The following is a 24,662-nucleotide window of genomic DNA, read 5'->3' as shown; positions in this document are numbered from 1 at the left end:
GGACAACGCTGGACACCAGCGTTGTCCTTCGCTGGCGTCGCAAAAAATGTTAGCAATATGGCCTTGTCTTCTAGGTGGTGTTGGACGAGCACACGGAACTGGGGGAGGAGGTATCATTGGCTAGCTTGCGGCTTGCGAGGCTGGCCCTTTCTCATCCCCCTCCATTGCACCGGTTCCGTTATCTATTATGTGGTCCGCGACACCAACGCTTTGTCGAACCTAGTCTAACCCTGTCGCGGTTGCGGTACGAAATAAGTGGATTCGGTGACACTGCAAGACGTGAAGGAGTTACGACGCATTACGTATTCAAATCGGTGAATAGCTTCACCTGTCGCAATACATTTAGGCTGCCATAGGTATCGTTTCGGTTTAAGTTTCTAAGCACAACCATGGCTGCTGGCGGTAGCTGCAGCGACTCACGCGCAATCACGGAGACGCAACGAGAAAGTGCGTGATTTGTACCGAGGGTTCATAAAACCCGTGCTGTCGTGGCGCTGTACGTATTGGAGGCAGCCTCTTCAGACGTCTCAAGCTAGTCCCAGCAAGTGGGGCAAACAACTCTAGAGGTTAATGTAACGTGACCTTTGGGACACTCAATACTCGCCAAAACATTTGACACTGACCGTAAACTCTACCAGAGAAAAATAAACACCACCACATATCAGTGAAATTCATAACATTCACCACAAATAGAGGTGGTGGGTATGAGGATTGTGGATGTCTTGCATTTTGACGAATGGGCAGCAAAGAGACAGACAGGTGCAATAGTGATTGCAAACCAACGTTATTATAGGTATAGGTTCAGAAGTAAGGGAAACACCTCCCACGCCTCCTCAGTTTAGAAGAGAGAATGCTGGCGAGGAGGCAACCTCCTCCGGCATTCGCTCTGCTGAAGCGGAAAGAACGGGGAACTTCCCCTGAACTCTTAACCTGTCACTGATTGTAGTTTGCCTTACTTGGCAAACATCCAATTGGACATAGACCCTGTCTCCCTCTCTCCCGATGTTCTTAACCAGCTGGTGCAGTGTGCAAGGTGCAGTGTGTGTCTGAATCGGCAGTCCAGATGGCGAACACATTGTGCAAAAAAGTTGTCTCCTCGGTCTACAGGGGACAACCTTCGGGGAGGAGAGTGGGCTTTGGCTCTTGTAAGCAGCTATCTGTGGGACTTAGTTACGGCACCTTGTGGATCGTAAGGCTCTTTCTCTGCACTTGTCAAGAGGATTTAGTTACGCCACCTTGTGGGTCGTAAGGTTCTTTCACTGCACTTGTCAAGATGTTTCACAACAAAACGTTTATGGTAAAATAGAATGAAATAATTGTGGAATGAGGCCCAAATTCTTTAACTTGACGTAACATTTTGGAGAGTTGACAGGTATGTTCATTTATCTAAAGTGGAAATTGAAGAAATAAACTCTTGCTTTGTCTTTTCTCGCACTTAAAGGAGATGTGTGCAAATGCCTTCGGCATCCTGGTTACCCGTTGGCGGATACTTGAAAAACGACAGGGGGAGAGCCCACAAAACGCTGAGGACCTTGGCAAGGCACTGTGCGTTCTCCACAGTTTTTTGATGCAGCAAAACGTAGGAGATAATGTATACTGCGCAGCTGGAGATGCAGATCCTGTTAATGCGACTGATCAAAGGCAGGGCGGCGAGTGGCGCAAACTGCTTGTTCAGCCACCGATGCAGGTGGCGTGAACACTGGCGCGGAACTTTGCCGACATGGCCCAGTATGTGAGGGACCTGTACAAGTTGTACTTTAACAGTGCTGCTGGCGAAGTGTCCTGGCTTTATGCCGTGCTGAAGTGTTAACCAAGAGGCCCAATTGCAGGTTAAGCATTTTAGTACGGCAACCTGCGCTTTCCAGACTGTGACCTACAGGAGAAAATTTAAACGAAAGACCAGTGGCATCTGTGATATGTCGTATAGTGATGTATAGTCTCAGAAGTCGCCTTCAGTGCTGGTAAAGGCTCTAGTGCAAGCTTGGCTCTGCAGATTTTGTTTGTGAAAATACTTGCGCATAAAAATTTTTTTTGGAAAACCATGCTTGTTCAAGCAGAATTTCTAAGAAACAGGTTTTTGGCGGAAGTTTTCCCCTGTGGGCCACAGCCTGGAAAAAACTGGTAACTGTGATTATGTTCCTTACTAGTATTGAAATGTAAGCTTCTATCGTTAATGACAGGTTAAGAACTCTAGTTCGGCAGAAGGCAACGAGTGTGTGCTGCAGGTGAAGCATCTTCTGGGTTCTTAACCTGTCAATAGCTATAGACGTAATCATCATGCAACTTTTCTTGGAATGTGTGTTTTATTTGGTTGTTTTGTATTGTGTTCTATTGCTTCATGGACAGTCTCGTTTCGTGGCTGGAAGTTATCAACCTATGAATGCAATTGTTTTCCCTCAACTTTGTCTAGGGGAATCTAAAATTAGAGTATTTTTGCAGTGTTTATCTTATAGTTGTGTTCCAGTGGTGAACTCAAGACACAAATTATTTTACGGTTAGCGCAATTATATTACTTCCGACGTTACATGGTCCATTCGTTGGTTAGTAAGAGTGATGAAAGTTAGTAGCAAGCTCAGGCATTATGTTGTGGTGTAGTGCAAAAGTGTCATTTAGAGGTTGTGTTATGTGATAGTTGGTGATTATCTTGTGAAACCAAAGAATAAAGGATAAGTTGAAAGATTGGGCAAACAAACACACCTGTACATCTTCCTTCCCCCCCTCGTCTCATGTGCATTTCAAACGCCCTTAAGAATGTTATTTGCCTGTCCTCCAAAGCAGACGAGATAAGAGCATTTAGTGCTTCCCAATTTGCTCTCTGGGACAGGGAAGTTGCATTCCTAAGGACACACGACAGGTGCGTGTGATGATGGGGGAAGAACTTCACTCAATACAATGTCTTTACTACAGTGCATTATTTAGCAGCCCTTGCACCTGCATCAGCGTTGTAGGTATTACACTACTTCGGTAGTGCAAGACTACATCCAGAAGATGGATCCGGCAGTAGCCGTACGCCTGCAGTGGCACGCTGTGGCTAGACAGGTAAAGTAGGAAGTGTTGGGACGGAATTTTTTTTTTGTAACTGCCGGTCAATGTCTTGGATGAGCTCAGTGTCGCTAGCAGTTGTTTTACGTCTAGGTGGCCGTATATGCTGGAAAGAGTGTTTGTTGAGACCGGGTTTGCAAAAGCAGCAGAGATAGACTGATGAGAAGGAAGGGAACGGCATGGAGCAGAGACAGAACCTTGAGGGTGAAGAGAGGCAGATTGAGAAGGCAGGGCAGGAGGGACATGCGGGGAGTGGGTGGAAGAAGAGGAGTCCGAGTGCGCAGGGCGGTCGTCGTCATGCCCGCCCACGATGGCAGAGAGCTGTTGCGATGCGTTCTCCAGCTCCTCCTCGTATCCTTGTAGGAACCTGTAGGAAACAGAGTTTTTACTCTCCACAACCTATAGCTTGATGTTGCTGGTGCTCCTAAACGCACATTAAACATTTTTATTGGCTGTTAAAGTGCGTTAAAATCATCCACATATTAAAATGTAGTAATTTATAAACACTTGAAATATTGGAATACATACACGCATGGCTCCATGGAGTCCAAAAGGAAGAGCATTTTGTTGAAATATTCCCATTTTAGGTTGGGCTCTGGTGCTCCAGCACCGCCCATTTTCTTCCTCTCGCTCGGCTGCATGCCGAACGTATCTCTGAAGTTTTTCCACCTCTTGGTGACAGCCCTGATGTCTCATAAGGAAAGATTCACATTTCAGACATCTTTAAGTACCATGTGCCAATGTCTGAAAAAAGATTCTTCGTGGAATTGCGTGCAGTGTAGTTAGCGGGGGGGGGGGGGGGGGGATTGTTTGCTGGTGCAGGTTACTAAAGACACTCACTCCACATTAACGCATCATGTAACTGCTGCTGCAGACTTTTCAAGAAAAGGGCATGCACTCACTGCTACACAAAGGCATTTGGCATTGAGCAATATATGCAGTTCAACCTAATAGATATTTTGCCAAATTACCTAAATTGCATAGAGAATGCTCTGAATGTAGGTACTTCAAAATCAGGTGTTGCATAATGCATGTACAATCAATGTAATTTATTCCAAGTGTATGCTGTAGAAAAGATGCTGCAGACGCCAGCATGTGTAGCGCATGCAACTACACTCGAGGCATGGTCCTGTGGGCTCGGCTGGCACGACGCAAAACGTTTTGCTTGTCTGGTCTTACAGGGTTTTCGTAAACACCGCTAAATGAATCACGCACTAGGTTTTAGCGGCTTCTAGAGGTAATTACGCAAAAAAATGCGGTGTATGAAACGGATTGTCAAAACGGTCTGCCCAAGTTGAGGCGTTGCTCTGTGGTGACGGCTGCTTCACACGCAGCGGACCCAGGGTCCAATCCGAAAAGCAGACGGTGCACATTTTTCTCTTTTTTTGATCAGTCATTTGGCGATATCGACAACGTATTTTATTTTACGATTATCATTAAAAAAAATCAGACACTTTCTTTTTATTTCGAAGTTTTTTTAAAAAAAAAAAAAAGATGTGCAGTAGCCAGATAACGCCACCAACCGCTATTCGCGCCCATGTTTTTGACCGCTGATAAGCCCGCCCAGTGCGGCTCGAGGAATCCTCCGCGTCAGACGTGTCAACCGGTGCTCTTCCCGGCAAAGGGCTCCAGCGGTCACCGCCTCGTCGTCATGTGAGACCCTCTTCACTTTCGCAGCCCCGCGTGGACCCTGTGCCTCTTTTATTTTTACCGGTTCCCGTTTTATAATTACCACATTTTCGGCGTGCTAGAATGGGATAATTTTTTTTTCGCATTTTGAACTTCCGCGTCCGTTAGGCCTGTTAGGCTTCGCAGCCGGTGCTGCATTCCTTTGTTCGAGAACGTTCGATGGAGCCCTACTCCCCGTCCGACGGACTGGACGTGTATTATTTAGTTCCGTTTTTTTTTTTTTCTATTTTTTTTCAGGTTCCCGTTTTTGTTGATTTTCGACAATGGCATCCACGGCGTGCAGAAATCTCGCTGATTTTCTACCCACGCCCATAATATGTTTTCGCATTTTGAACTTCCGCGTCCGTTAGGCCTGTTAGGCTTCGCAGCCGGTGCTGCATTCCTTTGTTCGAGAACGTTCGATGGAGCCCTACTCCCCATCCGATGGACTGGACGTGTATTACTTCGTTTTCCGTTTTTCTTTTGTTTGTTCTTTTTTGTTTTGTTTTCAGGTTTCCGTCTTTGTTGATTTTCGACAATGGCATCCACGGCGTATAGAAATCTCGCCGATTTTCTGCCCATAATGTTTTTTTCGCATTTTGAACTTCCGCGTCAGTTAGGCCTGTTAGGCTTCGCAGCCGGTGCTGCATTCCTTTGTTCGAGAACGTTCGATGGAGCCCTACTCCCCGTCCGACGGACTGGACGTGTATTATTTAGTTTTCCGTTTTTCTTTTGTTTGTTATTTTTTGTTTTGTTTTCAGGTTTCCGTCTTTGTTGATTTTCGACAATGGCATCCACGGCGTGTAGAAATCTCGCCGATTTTCTGCCCATAATATTTTTTCGCATTTTGAACTTCCGCGGTTGTTAGGCTTTGCAGCCGGTGCTGCATTCCTTTGTTCGAGAACGTTCGATGGAGCCCTACTCCCCGTCCGATGGACTGGACGTGTATTATTTAGTTTTCCGTTTTTCTTTTGTTTGTTCTTTTTTTTTTTTCAGGTTTCCGTCTTTGTTGATTTACGACAATGGCATCCACGGCGTGCAGAAATCTCGCCGATTTTCTGCCCATAATATTTTTTCGCATTTTGAACTTCCGCGTCCGTTAGGCCTGTTAGGCTTTGCAGCCGGCGCTGCATTCCTTTGTTCGGGAACGTTCGATGGAGCCCTACTCCCCGTCCGACGGACTAGACGTTTATTATGTAGTTTTTCGGTTTTTTTTTTTTTGTTTTTGTTTGTTTTCAGGTTCCCGTCCTTGTTGATTTTCGACAATGGCATCCACGGCGTGCAGAATTCTCGCCGATTTTCTACCCACGCCCATAATGTTTTTTCGCATTTTGAACTTCCGCGTCCGTTGGGCCTGTTAGGCTTCGCAGCCGGTGCTGCATTCCTTTGTTCGGGAACGTTCGATGGAGCCCTACTCCCCGTCCGACGGACTAGACGTTTATTATGTAGTTTTTCGGGGTTTTTTTTGTTTTTGTTTGTTTTCAGGTTCCCGTCCTTGTTGATTTTCGACAATGGCATCCACGGCGTGCAGAAATCTCGCCGATTTTCTACCCACGCCCATAATGTTTTTTCGCATTTTGAACTTCCGCGTCCGTTGGGCCTGTTAGGCTTCGCAGCCGGTGCTGCATTCCTTTGTTCGAGGACGTTCGACGGAGCCCTACTCCCCGTCCGACGGACTGGACGTGTATTATTTAGTTCTCCGTTGTTTTCTTTTTTTTTTTTTTTTCAGGTTAGCGTCATTGTTGATTTTCGACAATGGCATCCACGGCGTTCAGTATTCTCGCCGATTTTCTACCCACGCCCATAATGTTTTTTCGCATTTTGAACTTCCGCGTCCGTTAGGCCTGTTAGGCTTCGCAGCCGGTGCTGCATTCCTTTGTTCGAGAACGTTCGACGGAGCCCTACTCCCCGTCCGACGGACTAGACGTTTATTATTTAGTTTTCCGGTTTTTTTTTTTGTTGTTTTTGTTTGTTTTCAGGTTCCCGTCCTTACTGATTTTCGACAATGGCATCCACGGCGTGCAGAATTCTCGCCGATTTTCTACCGACGCCCGGCGAGCCGGTAATGCCGAGGCTCACGTGGAAGCGAGGTTTTCTGAATCATCTCGAGTCAGTCGATGCCGACAGTTTTCCGCCCAAACGAAAAAGAGCAATTTCGTTGTCTCATTCCTTGGCGAAGAAGGAAATCGCGCTCCGCCCGTTGGCGCGACTCAGGATGAGTTTCAAGTTTTGCTGTCAGCTTTGGACGCGTATTTCGCTGCCGCTCTGGACAATATTGTTAAGTGAGGGAACTTCATTATTCGAGCACAGAGTCCAGGAGAGGCCGTCCTCGAATATCTTGTGGCGCTCAGATGCCTAGCTTCGTTCTGCGGTTACGGCGAGGCTTTGGAGAGCCCCGTCGCGGAGGGGTCCTTATCATTTCGTCGAAACTCGTTTCGTAGAATTGCGTTTCGTGGACAACTTTTCGTGGACAGACGTTTCGTGGAGACACGTTTTATGGACACACGTTTCGTCGACAGCACCACCGTAAAACGTTTCGTCGACAAAACTTTTTTTTTTTTTTTTTTTACGGTTTCGAAAGGAATGCCGGAAACTTAAAGGGTAACTGCAAAGAAAAAAAAGTTTTTTTTTAAACAGCCTAATTGGGACAAGCATGTCACAAAACAAATGTTCCACGAAAAAAATTATTTTTTTTTATCAATATTTACGCCACAGGACGTAATTTAGTAGAGTCAGAACCTTTCCACATTTGAAACTCCCGCTCTTTCGACCCCAGCGGAAGAGGAGTACGCCCCGCCCCTCACTCTCCTTGCGTTGCGGAGTTGAACGACGCAGCGCCTCGACTTCCGGCAAGATCTGGCAACTACGCCAGGCCGCGGTATGGCGGTATTGTCAGTATTGTTTTGGTTTGACGCGGTTTGCGAGCACATGTAGCGAAGACGCGACCGGAGAAGTGCCCCTGTGATGTTCCCGGAAGACGGAAAGTATCGTTCGTAATCGTCGTGCGCGCTTTGAAAGCGAAGGGAGTCACAGAATCCACGAGTGCGCAGCCACAAGCCAAGGTTCACGGCAGCGCTGCGTTGGTTTCGGCGATCTCGTTCTGTTTGGTGCAACACGGCGATGCGACAGAGCTGAAACAGCTGAAACGTTCGTGGTGTGTGTAATGTGGTGCTAACACGGAGCGCAAATTGGTTGTTGTGGGGTTGACGTTCAACCAGTCAAGTCCCGTCGTCGTCAGCTGATCCAGTCAAACTGGTCCGGGAGGACGCTGGGAGCGTTTTTAAAAGTAAATCTGCCTCGTTCTGTTTCAAAATGTGGAAGTTTCCCGACGCATACCGTGAGTAAAAAGCTGCGGGCGTTTTCAACAAAATTACGTCGTTTTAATTGAACAATGAACTCCGAATTGTTGTCCTAAATCTGCCGTTTTTATGCTTCGTGTTGGACTGCGTTTGCACAGCGACGTGTTGCATCGTGCGGAGTGAATAAATTTGGGCATGATTTCGTACCTGCCTACAGATGCATGAACTGAGACCACTTTTTACGTAGTGGACATAGTGCTTTTTTATTTTCTGTCTAGTCGCGGACGTTAGGTGCACACGGGGCGAATCTCGACGGCCTCCAGAGCGATATGACGAGAACGTAACTAAACACGTTGGTCGCTACGCGAACGCCCGATTGCCTCCAGCCAAATAGCATTCCTTTCGGGGCGACATGGCTGCTGGAAGGCTCACTGTCGGGATCACGCATCTGACATCTCCGAAAAGTCAGCATTTGCACGCGCAAACAAGCAAAACAAACAAAATAAAAAAAAGCACGCTAAGCAAGCAAAGAGGAAAACGAAAGAACCGCGCTATGAAAGCCAAAACCCAGCGTCGCTTCCTATCACTAACACCTGCGACAGCTGCTAGACACACACTACTTCACTTCAAGTCTCACTCAAGCACCTGGGTCAGCACGAAACACTGATCACTTCGGCGAAACGATTAGTCGAGGTAGGCGAGACAGGCGGGAGCAGAGACTTCGGCGGCCATGAAAGAATGGCGAAGCTTTTGTTTGTATGAATCCAAACGGAAGTGCCCGTCTTGTAAACCTTTTTTAAAGAATAATAACTCTCATCACATGGGTTATTCTTTAAACGTAAAAATATGCCGCTCAAAAGGAAATTGCAACATATAACAAAGGTTTAAGAACCAAGATCTAAGCTGTCAATCAAACTCTTAGCCAATGAGAACCTTTTGGGATTGACGTCACATAATCACAACTTTGTGGCGCGCGATTTAAAACGGACGAAATAGCCGCAAACTAAAATGAGTCTCACGCAATAAATATTGCTGTAAAAAATGTTTTTTCTCGCGGAAAAATTGTTTTTTGACATGCTTGTCCCAATTAGGCTATTTAAAAAAAAACTTTTTTTTCTTTGCAGTTACCCTTTAAGGTACATGCGCTTGTAAGAGATGGAAAAGACGATGCCTATCTCCAAGGTGAGCAACTGCGCTATCCTCTCGCTCTTATCCGTGTCAGATGGAAAAGCAAGAGCGCGCAGGACTAAGCGCGCGGCCTATTCGGATATTTGCAAGTTCCGATGCCCGTTTATAGAAGCGAAAGTTACTGGAAGAAGAAAAGCGGTGGAGAAAAATGCGTAGGCACAAAGCAAAACTTCGATCCAATGGTGGGTTGCGGAAAAAGGCGTAATCACTGTTTTTTTTCTTCTTTATGTTGGTTATTTTCAAACCAAAATACAGCTTGCAGCTTTTTACTGGAACATTACAACCCTAATATTTGAATTGAAATTAAGCATGTTCATTACCCTCAATTATTCAAAAGGAAAAGTGCTGCAGTGTTTTACTAGCTAGTGCGACTTATACGTGAAAAAACTGTTTAGTCACACTCGTTTCATCGTCATTTATCCTTAAGGGCCGATTAAAAAGGACATTACGCAAGAAGGGGGCTGTAAACAATGTCAAATAAAAATAAATAACAAAAGCACGAAAACCAATAACACTCGCACTTCCGGGAGCACGCTGCCCGCGAGTAAACCTTAAAAAAAAAAAAATCTGCATTGCATTGCAATAAATAAACACGAAAATTGGTAACAGTTAAATAAACCAGTACACCAAGTTTAGTCGTATTACACAAAGTAAACCATAGTTAATAATAATAATAAATGTCTTTATTTTTTTCATCACATGATGAAGGGTAGGCCGGGGAAAAAAGCTGTTAAAACAGCTTGACGGGTCCCCGACCTCCTACAGTGGCAGAAACATAACAGCTCAAACAAACAAACAAAAGCAAAGACAAAAAAATGGCTGTTACAAAAAGAGCCCCGGCATGACAGATTGTCACCAAAACCGTTACACTGTGCGGTTATTGTACATAGTAATTTCGAAGCTCATTCATAGAAAGCGAGTCCAGTTGAAAGTCACGACTAATAAGGCTGTTAAGTAAATGTGGTAAAGTATATTTTAACATTTGCAGGTTATAGTTAGTTCTATGAGGTACCATCCTCCAATATTCAGCGTGCCGTGTAGGATAGGTTACAGCATTTCGAGTTAACCTCGCGAGAGTCGTCAGGAATAGTGAGTTTCGTTTTTGATCTCTTTTAAAACCAGCGGTCAACCTGTAACTGTACAAGTTATGTATGGTTATAACAGCGTATTTTTTTAACAAACCAGCAGTATGAAAGTCATGTGGGGCATTGCAGATAATTCTAACCATTTTCTTTTGAAGCAGGAATATCTTTTCTAGTTTTCCAGCTGTGGTCGTGCCCCAGATAAGGTGGCAATAGCTGAGATAAGAGAAAAAAAGAGAGTTGTAAATAATCAGTTTGGCAGAAGTTGGTAAGATAGAGCGGTTGCGGTTTGCTAATCCAACAATGCTAGATAATTTAGATATTACATATTGTACATGGTTATCCCATGACATGCTCTCAGAAAAGATGACTCCAAGTGTCTTAAAGCTATTAACGATTTCAATGGGCATTGTGTTTAAGATGAGGCTATTAGTGCATGATAAAACCTTACTTTTCGGACGAAAAAGAATGGCTTTCGTTTTATTTGTGTTTATTTGCAATGAATTTGCCTGTGCCCAAGACTCCAGTTTTGATAACGTTATATTTGCATGGGCTGTCAGTAAATTTGGCTCGTCAGCGGAAAAAAATATGCTAGTATCGTCCGCATAAATGACTAGTTTAACCGTTTGATCTATGTTCACTATATCGTTTACATATATATTAAATAGAAAGGGACCTAGAATGCTTCCTTGAGGGACACCTGACGTGATAGTTCTCGTTGCATATGAATGGCCGTTTAGGTATACGTACTGTTGTCGGTGTTTAAGGTAAGAGTTCAGAAGCATTAACGGGCCGCCTCGAAAACCATAATGTTCGAGTTTCTGTAAGAGTATTTTATGATTTAGGCTATCGAAAGCTTTAGTGAAATCGACGAAAACACCAAGTACTAGTTTTCTATTTTCGAATTGCTCTAGAATATGTTCTTTTTGTGCTAGGAGGGCCGCTTCAGTTGAAAGATTTTTTCTAAAGCCAAATTGAGCCGAGTTTAATAAACCACACCTGTCAGAAAATTGGCTAAACCGGTGATGTAGCACTTTCTCAAGAACCTTTGAAAAGACTGGGAGTATCGAAATAGGGCGGTAGTTTCCTACGTCATCTTTCGCACCCTTCTTATGCAGCACTAACACTTTGGCCAATTGCATCCCTTTAGGAAAAACACTCGTAGCAATAGCAACATTAAAAATATGCGTTAGCAAGGGAGCAATAAGATCTATAACATACTTCACCGGGCGAATCTGAATATTGTCGGCGTCAGTGGAACCACTATTTTTTAATAGCATTGTTATAGAGATTACTTCCATCGGAACAACTGGGTCCAAAAAGATAGAGTTAACATTGCTTTGATCAATGTGTCTGTATGCATTAAGGTTAGTTGGAGTGTTGCCAAATTTAATAAAGAATTCATTAAACACATCTGCCAAGAGGCCTCCCGTTAATTTTTCTCCATTTAAAGTCAACTCGTCAACAGAACCTGATGAGCAATTACGATGTAGCAACATGTTTAGGTTTTTCCACATGATATCCGAACGCCCCTCGGATGACTTAAACAATGCATTGTAATAGCGCGTCCTCGCACGACGTAATTCTTTTGTCAGATTGTTGCGGTACGCTTTAAATATCCGAAGCTTTTCCGGCTCTCTTGTTCTTAAAAACCGCTTATATAATAAATCCTTGTGGTTAATTTGACATAAAAGATCTTTTGTTACCCACGGTTTTCGCGCATTTTTTGATGCCTTCAAAAGTTTAGACGGGAAGTGAGAATCATATATATGTTTGAATTCATTCATGAACGCGTCATAAGCATCATCAGCATCATTTTTAAGGTATCGAATGTGCAACTTAATGCATTATATAGCTTCTCTCGAGCAGCCGCCACATGCAAGGCCTTGGAGGAGGTAGTACCACTACACGAAATCTGTCAGTAGCAGCCGACTGGTCCTCACACGCGACATTAAATTGTTCTTTTATCGATGCCAGCAGACAGATACCTGGGGCAAGTTTGTAGCTCTTTTCATAAAAGAGCGGCTTCCAAATCTAATGTTCTTTGGTCACATATTGGTTTATCTGGATGCAAAATTTCAGTACAGGCATAACATATGCAGAACTATTGTGTCATTCATTATCCAGAAGCTAATTATGCTAAAGACGAAAAATCGTATGCGGTCTGGTAAGTACAGTACGTCGAATACGCAGTGTTTGGAGGAGAAAACAACCGTGTTTTATCACCGTAAAAGTAAACCACGCGTAGGAAAATGCTCAGTCTCCTTCAAAGTTTATTGCTAGCGGCTAAGACCAGATGCCAAATAGCTTGAAAACCGATTTTATGCCATTTTCAACGGTAGGAAGGCTGTGTGCACCGCAAACAGTCTTCGTTTATTCTTTCAAATTTTCTTTAAGAGCTTCAGTGTTTTGACGTGTGGACTATCTATGCTATGTTCAGGCGGCTCTTGAGTGTTCTGCCAAAAGACGCGACGCGCGGAAAGATGGCCTTACTCTGGAAATGACCCAGCCACTTTTTCAAAACAGTAGAAGTGCCGGCGGCCAGCCCGCGAAGGGTTGCATTCGATGACGTACAGACACCTCGATCACGTATGCTGCCGAAAGCGTAGCCCTCAAGAGCAGCGCATATTGTTGAATGTTGTAAAAATCTAATTTGAGAAAGGACACTTGGGTGGGGGTCGATAACAAAACTTCCCGGCTTTGACAACGCTTCCCCAAAGGTTCGGGCAAAGACACCAGCGAAACCATTCAAATCGTAAGTTCCGAAATCAGTGCAATCGGCAAGCCCCCCCCCCCCCCCCCCCCCCAAAAAAAAAAAAAAAAAAAAAAGGAAAAAGAAAAAAAAGTATCAACAAAAAAAAAATGGCGATAGTTTAAGTTGGTGAGGCAAGATGGCTGCGCACTGGCTCGCCATACTTGGCCCAGTCGGCCATCTTTCATCCATCCATCCAACACAAGGCCGCGTGCCTCGCAGGCGCAGAGGTCGCGAGGAGGCGCAGCTGGCGGAGCCAGGAGCTGGCAGAGCGAGCTGTCGACGAAACGTCGCAACATCTGTCGATGAAACGAACTGGTGCTCGTTTCCACGAAACGATCTGTCGATGAAATATCGCAGTGTCGGCGAAACGATTTGTTCATGAAACGTCGTTCGACGAACTGATTGCCACCGGTCGCGGAGATTTCGGGGATCCGCAGCACAGAGGATCCTTTAATCCGAGAGTCCGGCGGAGCGCCTCCAGCGTGCCGTGCACCGGGCGCAGTAGGTCGAGTGGATGCCTCAAAATTGCGATTTTTTTCGACGTTAGTCGATGGATCAAGATCCGAACGCGGTAGACGTAGTAGATCGTGTCCAAGATGGCCGCTTTCTTCATCCGTTGGGCGGCCAGCGAGACCAACATGGCGAAACGTCGTCTTCCGAGAGGCGCGAGCGTCCTCCTCTCCCTCCGTGTCCTCCTTCTCCCGTTCCTCTTTCGCCGTTCGCGCAACGTTCGCCTGAAGCGCGAAACACATGCGCGTCAAAACTGTCCGATCCGGCGTGCGAACTGTAGGGAAGATGGCTGCTCCAAATCTCCGCACAGGACGGTTCGCGACACACGGTTTTCGACGCGTCGTTGCGTCGCTCCGTTCAGCTCCACCCAGTTTCGGGTATCCCTCTACCTAATGGATGGATGGATGCTAATGGCTATATATTTATACTGGGCGGTAGCTCGCGCCACCGAGCCTAGAAAACTAAAATACTTCCCTCGTCCTTGATTTTTTTTTACTTTAAAACGAACATAATATTTTTATTTCATTCTATTAAAGTGTGCGTGTGTGAAGATTTTCTGTGAGACTACTTTTCTGCTCAACATCACTTAATCACGATGCACCACAGCGGACCTTAGGAGCCATCCAAGCGAAGCGAGCACTGGGTACAAATCACGTGACTACGTACCGCGCGCATTACTGCGTCTCTCCCGAAGTTCACGTGACACTCACATGACATTGGAGTGGCTCTTAGCGTCCGCTGCTGTCCATCCTAAGGTGAAACGGAGTGTATTCGGGTTTCGACGGTCTCGATCGGTCCCAGAAGGCCGGCTTGCTTTGGCGCGCGAAATCAGCAGCTCGTTTTGTGCGCGCGGGAAAACTCGATGGCGTTTGTTTCCTTCACAACCACGTCGCGTGACGCACCACCACATCCGCTTCCCCGAGCCACGTAGCGCCTCCTCACCCGATCGGTCTGAATGTCACGTGACAACTTGACCTTCGCCCCATCTGTGCTGCCATTGGCTGCGGCCCTCCGAAAATCGGACAACGGTGCGAGAGCCCCCGTCCGACGCTCCGGTGCGACGAAAACCCGCCTCCGAACGTCGTTCCGGCAGTTCGCACGTCGGATCGGACAGTTTGGACGCGCATGTGTCTCGCGCTTGACTCTTTTCGTGAAGAGAGCGCGCATGTCGCGCAAAATCTTTTTCTTTTTTTTCTTCTTTTTTTTGTATGTGCCAGAATTGCGCGCGGCAAGAAGGCCCAGCGTTTCGAGCTACCTGTTTTTCGTGTTTCTGCCTAAAGTTTCCTCGCTTCCCCAAATAATTACATAGTCCTAAATATTCGTATTTTTTACATTACTTTCATTCTTAAAGTGAGGGACATACTATGTAGGCCTGCGTTTCGCAAATATGAGTTCATCGGGCCAAAACCGTGGCCAAAGCAAATCCGGCGAGCGGAAGTGTTACCGGGAGAGATCCAAACTGACGTATGAAACCCTATCTTTACTTTAAATGTAACGTATGCCATCAGAACATGGTAGCGCTTAATAACTCCAATGGCGATTTTTAATAGTCAGTCCTAAACAAAACGTGAAAAACAAGCGACAGTTGTCGAACTCGAAGACGACACACAGTAACTACCATTTCGTGCACGGCACTTCCTAAAATATTATTAGTCATGATAAGTCTATCTCCAGTCATCGCCGTATTTCTTCCTCTACTCAGGCTTTCTCTCTCGAGAAGGCACAGGAGGATCTCGGAAGCTTCCACTTGGCTGATCCTTTCCTCCATAGCTTTCACGGCAGCGTTGAAAACGAATGAAAAATGATTTTGCCGAAAAACGTTGTTCGAGTGCTATAGGGTCATGAAATCCGTTTCGAGTGACTGGTACCCCGGAGCGTTTGAAATATTTTTAAAGGCGTTGAGACTGCTCATTCCTCTACCAGCGGCGTAAATGGCGTACAGGAATTGTATACATCTTTTAGGTCTGCTACATCTTCGGCAACCGAAACTTGCGACATGTGTACACCAACGACGCGTTATGTTTTCCGACCGAATGTGTGTCCTTTCTCGCGGTGTCAATCAGTTCGTCGAACGACGTTTCATGGGCAAATCGTTTTGTCGACACTGCGATGTTTCATCGACAGATCGTTTCCTTGAAACGAGCACCCGCTCATTTCATCGACAGACGTAGCGACGTTTCGTCGACAGCTCGGTCTGCCAGCTCCGCCAGCTGCACCTCCTCGTGGCGCCTGCGCGGCGCGCGGTCTTGTGCTGGATGGGTAGATGAAAGAATGAATGACGGCCGACTGGGCCAAGTAGGGCGAAACCAGTGCGCAGCCTCACCGACTTTCTTTTCCTGCTTATTTATTTTATTTATTTTTTAGGGGGGGGGGGGGCATTGATCGCGCCGATATTGGAATTTACGATTTGTATGGTTTCGCTGGTGTCTTTGCCCGAACCTTTGGGGAAGCGTTGTCAAAGCCGGCAAGTTTTGTTATCGACCCCCACCCCAGTGTCCTTTCTCAAATTAGATTTTTAAAACATTCAACAATATGCGCTACTCTTGAGGGCTACGCTTTCGGCAGCATACGTGCGCGAGGTGTCTGGACGTCATCGAATGCCACCCTTCGCGGGCTGGCCGCCGGCACTCCGACTGTTCTGACGAAGTGGCAGAGTCATTTCCAGAGCACGTGTATCTTTCCGCGCGTCGCATCTATTGGTAGAATCCTCAAGAGCCACCTAAACATAGCATAGATAGTCTACACGTCAAAACACTAAAACTCTTAAAAAAATTTAAAAAGGAGGAATGTTTGCGGTACACACAGCCATTCTATCGTTGAAAATGGCATAAAATCGTTTTTTAAGCTAATTGGCATCTGGTCTTAGCCGCTAGCACTAAACTTTGGAGGAGACTGAACATTCGGTTACGCGTAGTTTACTTTTACGGTGATAAAACACTGTTCGTTTTCCTCCGAGCACCGGGTATTCAACGTACTGTACTTACCAGACCGCATACCATTCTTAGAGTTTAGCATATTTATCTTCTGGATATTAAATAACACAAAAGTTCTGCTCATATTATTTCTGTACTGAAATAGTGCATGCACATAAGACCAATATGTGACCGAGAAACATTAGACAAGGAAGCCGCTATTTTATGCAAAGAGCTGGGTCACGAATTGATTGCCCCTGGTATCTGTCTGCTGGCATCAATAAAAAAAAACAATTAAATGTCGCGTGTGAGGACCAGTCGGCTGCTGCCGACAGATCTCGTCTAGTGGTACTACCGCCTCCAAGGCCTTGCATGTGGCGGCTGCTCGAGAGAAACTATATAATGCATTAAGTTGCACATTTGATATTGTCACGGTTGGTGACCAAAAGAAAACAGGAAATAAACAGGGAGAAATAAACGTTTAATGTGGCGAACTTGTGCCGAAAATAAAGAAGTAAACAGAAGAAAGCAGAGCGTCGCGGGCGTCGAAGTCGGCGTGTCAGCAGAATCGAGCGCTAGGGCGAGACTGACTCGACAAGGTCGCGGGCGGCCTCTTATCTAGGGTGCGCCGCTATCTCGAAGATTCGGCGAAAGCGATTCGAGCGTCGCGTGATCGGGGCGAGAATGAACACGCACTTTCTAGAAAACAAAAGCAGGGACAAATGATAGAAGTTACGTGCGGTACATGAATAAACGGGAACTTTCTGGAGGACCGTGACCGAGCGTTGCTTTCTCAGCCTTGCGCGCGGCAATATCAACTATGGTTCCCTTTGTGTAATACGACTAAACTTGGGGTAATGTTTTATTTATTTGTTACCAATTCTCGTGTCTTTTTTTTTTTTTTTTCACTGCAATGTAGCGTTTTTAGTTTACTCGCAGGATCCGTGCTCGCGGGAGTGCGAGTGTCATTGTTTTTTTATGCTTTTAGAGTAAGGGGCCGTTTAAACAACCAATCCATAAAGTTATTTGCAGATGATTGTGTCATTTATCGTGTACTCCATTTTGACACTGACACGTCTTTTCTTCAGATTGTCTTTAATTCAATTACTGACTGCTCTGGAAAATGCGCCTTAATGCCAATAGATGTAAAATAATGAGAATTTCACGGAAAGCTGCCTGTACTAACCCTCCTCAATATAACATTGGTTCTGTTCTTGAACAGGTGACATCGTACAAGCACCTAAGTGTCCATATAACATCTGACCTCTCCTGGCAAACTCACATCAACTTTATTTCTAACAACGCTAATCGCATCTTAGGTTACTTACGTCGCAACTTCTCAAGGGCTCCTTCATCATTAAAACTACTGCTGTACAATACCCTAGTTAGATCCAAGCTTGAGTGTGCGAGTTCGGTGTGGGACCCAGGCCATGAATTTCTTAATAATCAAATTGAATCCGTAAAGAATCGCGGCGCACGTTTTATTTTGTCTAATTTCTCACGTTTTCCCAGTGTATCATTCATGAAACTAACCTTACATGTTCAGAATCTTTCAATGCGTAGAGAATTATCTCGTTTGTCCTTATTTCACAAAATGTATCACCGGAACCAGCATCTAAGTGAAGAGCTTTTTCTGAACCATCGTATTTATCTCATCGAAATGATCATCGCCATAAAGTCAACGTTCCTTTAAGTCGCACGAAGCTCTTTTTTTATACTTTTATCCCAAGGACTACTAATAACAGGAACCACCTGCCCACCTCTATCGCCACAGTCACAGACACCCCTGCATTCAAGTCTGCCATTGAAAACTATTATGTTACCTATCATGAGTTGAATTCTATTTTTCGTACTTTTGTTTTTCCCCCGTTCCCTTCTGTAACGCCGTGTGGCATTGAAGGTATTGAAATAAATAAATAACGATGAAACGAGTGCGACTGAACAGTTTTTTTTTCGGGTATAAGTCGCAGTAGCCAGTAAAACAGTGCATCACTTTTTCTTCTGCATAATTGAGGGTAATGTACATGTTTAATTTAAATTGAAATATTAGGATCGTAATGTAGCAATAAAAGGCTGCAAGCTGTGTTTTTGTTAAAAGTAACCAATATGAAAACAAAAATCAGTGTCCACGCCCTTTTCCGCAACCCACCATTGGATCGAAGTTTTGTTTTGCGCCTACGCATATTTTTTTCCATCACTTTACTTCCTCCAGGAACGTTCAGTTCCATAAACGGGCTTCGCAACTTGCAAATATCCCAATAGGCCACGAGCGAAGTCCTGTGCGCTCTTGCTTATTCCATGTGACACAGATGAGAGCGAGAGGGTAGCGCAGTTGCTCTCCTTGGAGAGAAACTGCGCTAGGCATTGTCTTTGTCCTCTTTTACAACCGCTTGTACCTCGAGTTTCCGGCATTCCTTTCAAAGCCGCAAAGAAAAAAAAAAGAAAAAAAGTTTGTCGACGAAACGTTTCAAGGTGGTGCTCTCCACGAAACGATTTTCGACGAAACGTCACAGTGTCGACGAAAAGTTGCTCACGAAACGTAATTCCACGAAACGAGTTTCGACGAAATGATAGGGACCCCTTTCTTGTGTACGGAGAGGTCCTGAAAAAGTTGCCGCACAAGATGATCACACGACTCATTTCGTCCGCACACAGAAATTGACTCGTGGTTTTAATTAAATTCGACGGCTCTGATCAACAAGGCGTTTTTTTAACAAGTTTTATTTTCTCTTTTTTTTTCTTTTTGCAGATGGAAACTCATCTTCTCGGCAAGAAGACCATCGTTTACGACGAGCAACAAGCGGCGGAGCTGTTGGAGTCGATGGAGACCCGTCCCCAAGCGAACGTTCTGTGATACATCGGTGAGCGAAAAGACCCCGGTTGCGGTAAATACATCTACAGACTCGTCCTGGACTTCGACTGCCAGCCGGACCACCCCGTGTTGACCGTGGATGAAGTCGTGTCGCGCGCCGGCAAAGGCGCCCAGCACCGTGTGAATCGGTGCCGCGAGTGCACCGTGACGACCAGACTACGTTTTCAGTGGAAGTCGTATTGACGAAGCGGACGAAAACCACAGGCGACGCGGACGTGGTACGTTGGCACGTACACTACACAAACTTTGCGTTCGTGGACGACCCGCCGCGCAACGGAAACCGACTCTTGACGCCGGTGCGCGAGCTACTCGCCGAGGCTGTTCCCGAGGATTGGCCGGACTTTGACATTTCTACCGGAGCAAACCAATTCATGATTTGTGTACGGAAGCAAAAGGTTTGACGCCGCGAGCGCTTACGAGTACGTAAATAGTGTTGAATTTAATTGCATTATAATTGTAAATAGTGTGACGTACAACGTCGACGTCGAATCGGACGACGTGACCGTAGAGGACAGAGGGGCTGTAGAGTACAATCAGGGCGTGGGCGTGGTTTCCGAACGGGGCTCGGACGAGGAGATGGACGAGGACAGCGTATTGCACCCCCACGACGAGGGGTTTGGTAAAGTCGAGGTCGACGAAAGCGGCGGCCTTGAGATAATTTATCCCACGGGCACACCGTCCTCTCCGGGCGAAAACGTCGTCGAGAATTCTCTTACGACATGCATCAAATTGGCAAAAGCGTACGACGGCATTTACGTGAACGAGGGTGAGTCCAAATCCACGGTGGCTATTCTGGAATTCATTTTCAAGTGGGCGTTGCTAAAGCTGATGTTTTTGGCGGATTACGCGAAAAAGCGTGACCATTGGAACAAGTTATTGTTGATAATAGCCAGCACCATGAATTACACCACGGGGCTGCGAATCTTTCGCGTTTTGTCTCGGGAGTTCCAGCCCAGAATGAAAGAGAACCCGAAATACCATTACGATCGCGCGGTGGCCTGGCTCTGGAAATACACATCCGCGGATGGTTTGCGAGACGACGACGGCGAGAGCTCAGAAGACGACAGCGAGGACAAGGATTTTCTCCGGGACAGAACCAATCGCTTGATACCCGTTCCCCCCAAAACGCAATACGTCGCACAAAAGAGGAAACGCTCTGACGGTCGCAGTTCTTCTGCGAGTAACGTCGAACATAAGCCGTTGAATTTGCCGAGAAAAGTGTTCCGCATTCAATCCGAACCGCTTTTCACGATGACTAAAGAGGACGAGGAGACGTCCAGGTGGCTCTTGAAGGAGCTGGCGAAAGGATTCGGCCTTAAACGGTTTGTTTACAGCGAATACATAAAGCGATTGCTCGAAACCAACAAGATCTGCACTTTGATGCTCAACAAGGGGTCGGGTAGGTACGATCTGTTTAAATACAACGAAACTACGGGCACAATGATGCCCAATGAGCCCAGCACGCTGTTGTCGGACTTGGAAACTGTGGCCATAAAGACGTGCTTCAAGTTTGAGTCGTGGAGAGAGGACGTAAGTCCGTTCAATTTGTGTTACGAAGTTTTACTAGAGTTGACGAATCAAAGAGAGCGCAAGTTGGATTTCTCTAATCTACACAGGTACCTACAGCCAGGAGCAGCCAATACGCATTCGATAAAGCTCACCAGCAACAGACACTTGGTGTTGCCGAACGGGGACACGTACGACTTGTACGACAAGCGTTACGTGGCCTGGAGCCCGGACCAAGTGTGTACCGTGCGCAGCGAATGCGATTTGACTCTGGGCGTCGGCGAAAAGGTCGACCACTACTACGTGGAAGTGATTCCGACTCGAGGCGGGTTTCGCTACCGGTGCCAGCTCTTGTGCAAAACGATCGAGAATGCTTGGTCGGTGTTCAAAAACAACAAACTGGGTCACGAAGTGTTTGCGGTGATAAAGGCGATGAGCGACCGGGTGTTCAAAAAGATGAGCAAGTTTTCCGATCCAGAAGAGTTTATGGATAACTTCTTGAAAGAAATGTGTAGAGAATCGCCACCAAAGAAGTTCCAGGAATACTTCGACGTGAAGCCCAAGTACGATGACACCCAGATAAGTCCGGACGACGTGCCCACGCAAGGGGACATGAACGAGATAATGCGCAACGCGGAGAGCAAGCTCGAATGCATTTCGAAACATGGCACGTCCTCGAAGAGCAGTCTGTATTGCTGCGTCGTCATTTACATCGTGTCCCTCCGCTTTCTTTTGAAGAGGCACCCGGGTTTACACAACGCCGTGATGGACACTGCCCTGAAGCCGAGCGCCCACGACGACGATGGGGGTCCGATTTCGTTCGTGTGTTCCCAACTGACGTGGGATGAGCTTATGTGGACGATGCTCATTGAATTGTTTGGATCATCCGAACAGGCGCGCATGGTTCTAGAGTTTTTAGCCCTGGGTCTCTCCACCGATTACAGCGGCCAGCAGCTCATGTTCATGCACGGCGAGGCCGCGAACGGAAAGTCGTTGTTTCTCGGGATTTTGCGTCACCTGTTCGGAAAGGACAGCAAGTTGGTGCGGACCCTGCATTCCAACTTTTTCACGTACAATTCGGAAGAGCGAATGGCCGCCCCGTTGAGAAACAATTCAGAGGAAATTCGCTTTGTCATCCAGAGGAAAATCCCGATTCTCGACATGGACGAAAGTGGCCGTCGGCTGTTGAAGCAGATTACGGGCGGGGACAGGGTGTCCATTCCACAACAGTACGATCGGTACCATAACGATTTCATGCTCTCGGCAAAGTTTCTCATGTCGTCGAACGACATCCCGTACTTGTCGCCCTCCATGGAGGCCGAGCAGAAGCGCTTCATGATCGTGCCGACCCTTTCGACCTTTCTCGCAGACAAGTCCTGTCTGAGAAAACAACTGTTGAAACACCTGTCCGCGGACCGTTACTGTAGGCGTCTCTTCTCCACGCCGTACCCGGACTCGGAGCGTGACTACATTAAGGAGACCAACAAGCAGGCCAACACAATATTTACGCAGTCGGGGCCTATTTTGGGAGCCCGAAACATGCTCTTTCGCGAGCACTATCTCAACATACTCGAAGATTCGTTCGCCACCGAGCTCTGTTCCGCTCCGCGTAGCATACCCACGCAACGTTGGCTGTTGGGCAATCCCAACCTGATGTTCGACGAGGCCCAGGAGAAACTTGGCGCCGCTCTCTGCCGCATTCTACTCGACCACATCGTGCCATCGATGGGCGGTCTCGAAAACGTGGATCGCACAGTGGGAAAGCTGCAAAGCTACGTGTCCGAAAACGCAAACACCTTCAGCAGTTATAAAGACGTCCTGTACGTTATTCTTAAGCGCCTGATCGTAAACAGAAGGGGGTTTTCCATCAAGATTGACAAATTGATGCCGATGGTCGCCGAAGAACTGACCGAAGCGAAACGCACACTGAAGCCGATTCTGTTCGGACGGGACGAGGACGCGGGCTCCGAGGCGTTCAAGTGCGTCGAGGGCGCGTGTAAGACGGAAGCCGCGTTTTGTCGCACTTTGAAGGACTGTCATTTCAACCTGTCTAGCATGGAAGACGGGATGCACTTGAACGATTTTCAGAGTATGGAAGAATTTTTATTGAACCGTAAAAATCTCGACGTGTCGCCCATCGAGGCGCTTGTCATGCGCGACGATCTGAAAAAATACAAGCCTGACAATATGTTTTACGGACCGACCAACGACGAAGTCAAGACCATCCGCGACAAGTATTTGAAACCTCCGATCGTTCGCTCGGATTTTAAACATGGAACCGACGCCGGCAATTCCGTCAAAGAGCGCCGTAGAAACAGGCACTTGATGACGAGGATCGCCAACATTCTACGCATTCCTTGTTAGTATTCCACCTCTTCTTCTACTCCTTCCTTCTCGTCGTCTCCACTGAGGTGGGAAGGTGGGAAGGTCTTCAACCACTTCCTCAATCGGAGGGTGAAGCTCGTCGCCCACCTCAATTCGTTTGTTTTTGTACGCTTCGGCAACCCTCGTCAATATGGTGTCTGTGTCTAGGGGTCCTCCCTCTTCTTCTTCGTCATTCCCCTAGATCGCATTGACGGACCCGTTGATATCACACCTTGTGCGTGCGTGTATGTCTTGTACAAACGACAGCACGTCTCGAAAGTGATCCCGTAGGCGTCGGATTTCATGCCTATATAAATATTGATGCTGCTGTACGGAGACTGTAGGAAGTCCCACGTCGTCGTATAAATCCAGGAGGTCGGTGTAACTAATCTTTTCGTCCACGCCGTCGTCGTATTTTAACGTCCTTAAAGCATGTAGGAACAAGATCAGCAGACGTTATGCACGCTGACCTTCTTCGCGGCTCAGGACAGGAGCTTTTTGAATAAAATATGCATGGTTTGGAAAAACGAATGCAAAAAACCACGCCGTCTCGTTCATTTCTTCGAGGTCCAATATTCTGCCAAATTTCAGGTAAGCCGTAAATTTAACTTCTACATACATCTGGGCCTCTCGCAATGCCAATATCCTCTTTCACGCGCATGTATTCCGTTACGTCGCTGGCCTCGGACGGATATTTATTTACCCTTCTGAATCACTCCAGCGCCTTTTACTAAAATTTGGGGATTGGTATTCTTTGCGTTAGCGCTGTGCATTTACACGTTCACCCTGATCAGGTGGCTCAAGAGATTTAAAGGGATACTTCAACGAAATTTGAAATATTCCCGTCGTGTTCAAAAATGATTGAATATGATCCACAATATCCGTAAATGACAATCACACGTTTGTATTTTGAGCCTGGTGGCTGTATTTTTCGTTGTAAACGGCCCACTCTGGCAAGCGCTCGGAGAAGGCCCAGCGGGGACCACGTGACATCCAACGCAATCATGACGTAGGTCTCGGGACGAGCAAAGCTACGGCGAGGCTGACGTCGAGAGGATGGCCTAGTCGTTTCAGCCACCGAAGCGGCTGCTATTGTACGAATTTCGAGAGACTGGTTAATCTTCTATAATCTTGTAGGGGGACAATAGCGACTTCTGCGACACACAAAAGGGATTCTCGGAAAGAGGGGAGTTCCTTTTTCCCATCTTCTCTCGTCGAGGCCGGAGGCGAGACACTTACCGTCACTAGCTGTCAATGTTCCTAGACGAGCATTACAAGCGAGGCGTTAGCGACATCCACCAGGTGCTCTTTGCTAATCGCTTAATTCGTTCTAAAATTCCTTTTCGAGACTTTTTTTAACAAGATATTGGTATGTTCGATGTGATACTGCTCCTTTGAACACATAGAGACCAAAAAATGACCGCCGAAATTTCGTTGTAGTATCCCTCGAAAGGGATAATGACA

General features: G+C 46.5%; 1 protein-coding gene and 1 pseudogene across 2 annotated transcripts; one reads left to right on the top strand and one right to left on the bottom strand.

Moving 5' to 3' along the window:
- Window positions 1–1,435: 1,435 nt before the first annotated feature.
- On the bottom strand, window positions 1,436–3,889 carry LOC115324734 (annotated as a pseudogene).
- A 713-nt stretch (window positions 3,890–4,602) lies between these two features.
- LOC120838795 lies at window positions 4,603–23,742 on the top strand. 2 transcript variants are annotated; one of them, XM_040500422.1, is made up of 2 exons: window positions 4,603–4,695; window positions 19,206–23,742. In XM_040500422.1, exon 2 carries the CDS (start codon window positions 19,905–19,907, stop codon window positions 23,196–23,198), a length of 3,294 nt encoding a protein of 1,097 aa, XP_040356356.1. In that variant the 5' UTR covers window positions 4,603–4,695; window positions 19,206–19,904; the 3' UTR covers window positions 23,199–23,742. The 2 variants fall into 2 exon arrangements, with proteins under 2 accessions (XP_040356356.1, XP_040064794.2); XM_040208860.3 differs by lacking the exon at window positions 4,603–4,695 and adding an exon at window positions 6,712–6,772 and having other exon boundaries at window positions 19,206–23,736.
- Window positions 23,743–24,662: the final 920 nt, after the last annotated feature.

This window comes from Ixodes scapularis, unplaced genomic scaffold, assembly GCF_016920785.2.
Source record: "Ixodes scapularis isolate PalLabHiFi unplaced genomic scaffold, ASM1692078v2 PGA_scaffold13__105_contigs__length_92229423, whole genome shotgun sequence".
NCBI lineage: Eukaryota > Metazoa > Arthropoda > Arachnida > Ixodida > Ixodidae > Ixodes > Ixodes scapularis.
This window is presented reverse-complemented; position numbering and strand designations above follow the sequence as displayed.

Excerpts from the sequence above, each read along its gene's own strand:
- LOC120838795 (XM_040500422.1), top strand. The coding sequence starts at position 19,905 with ATGGACGAGGACAGCGTATTGCACCCCCACGACGAGGGGTTTGGTAAA.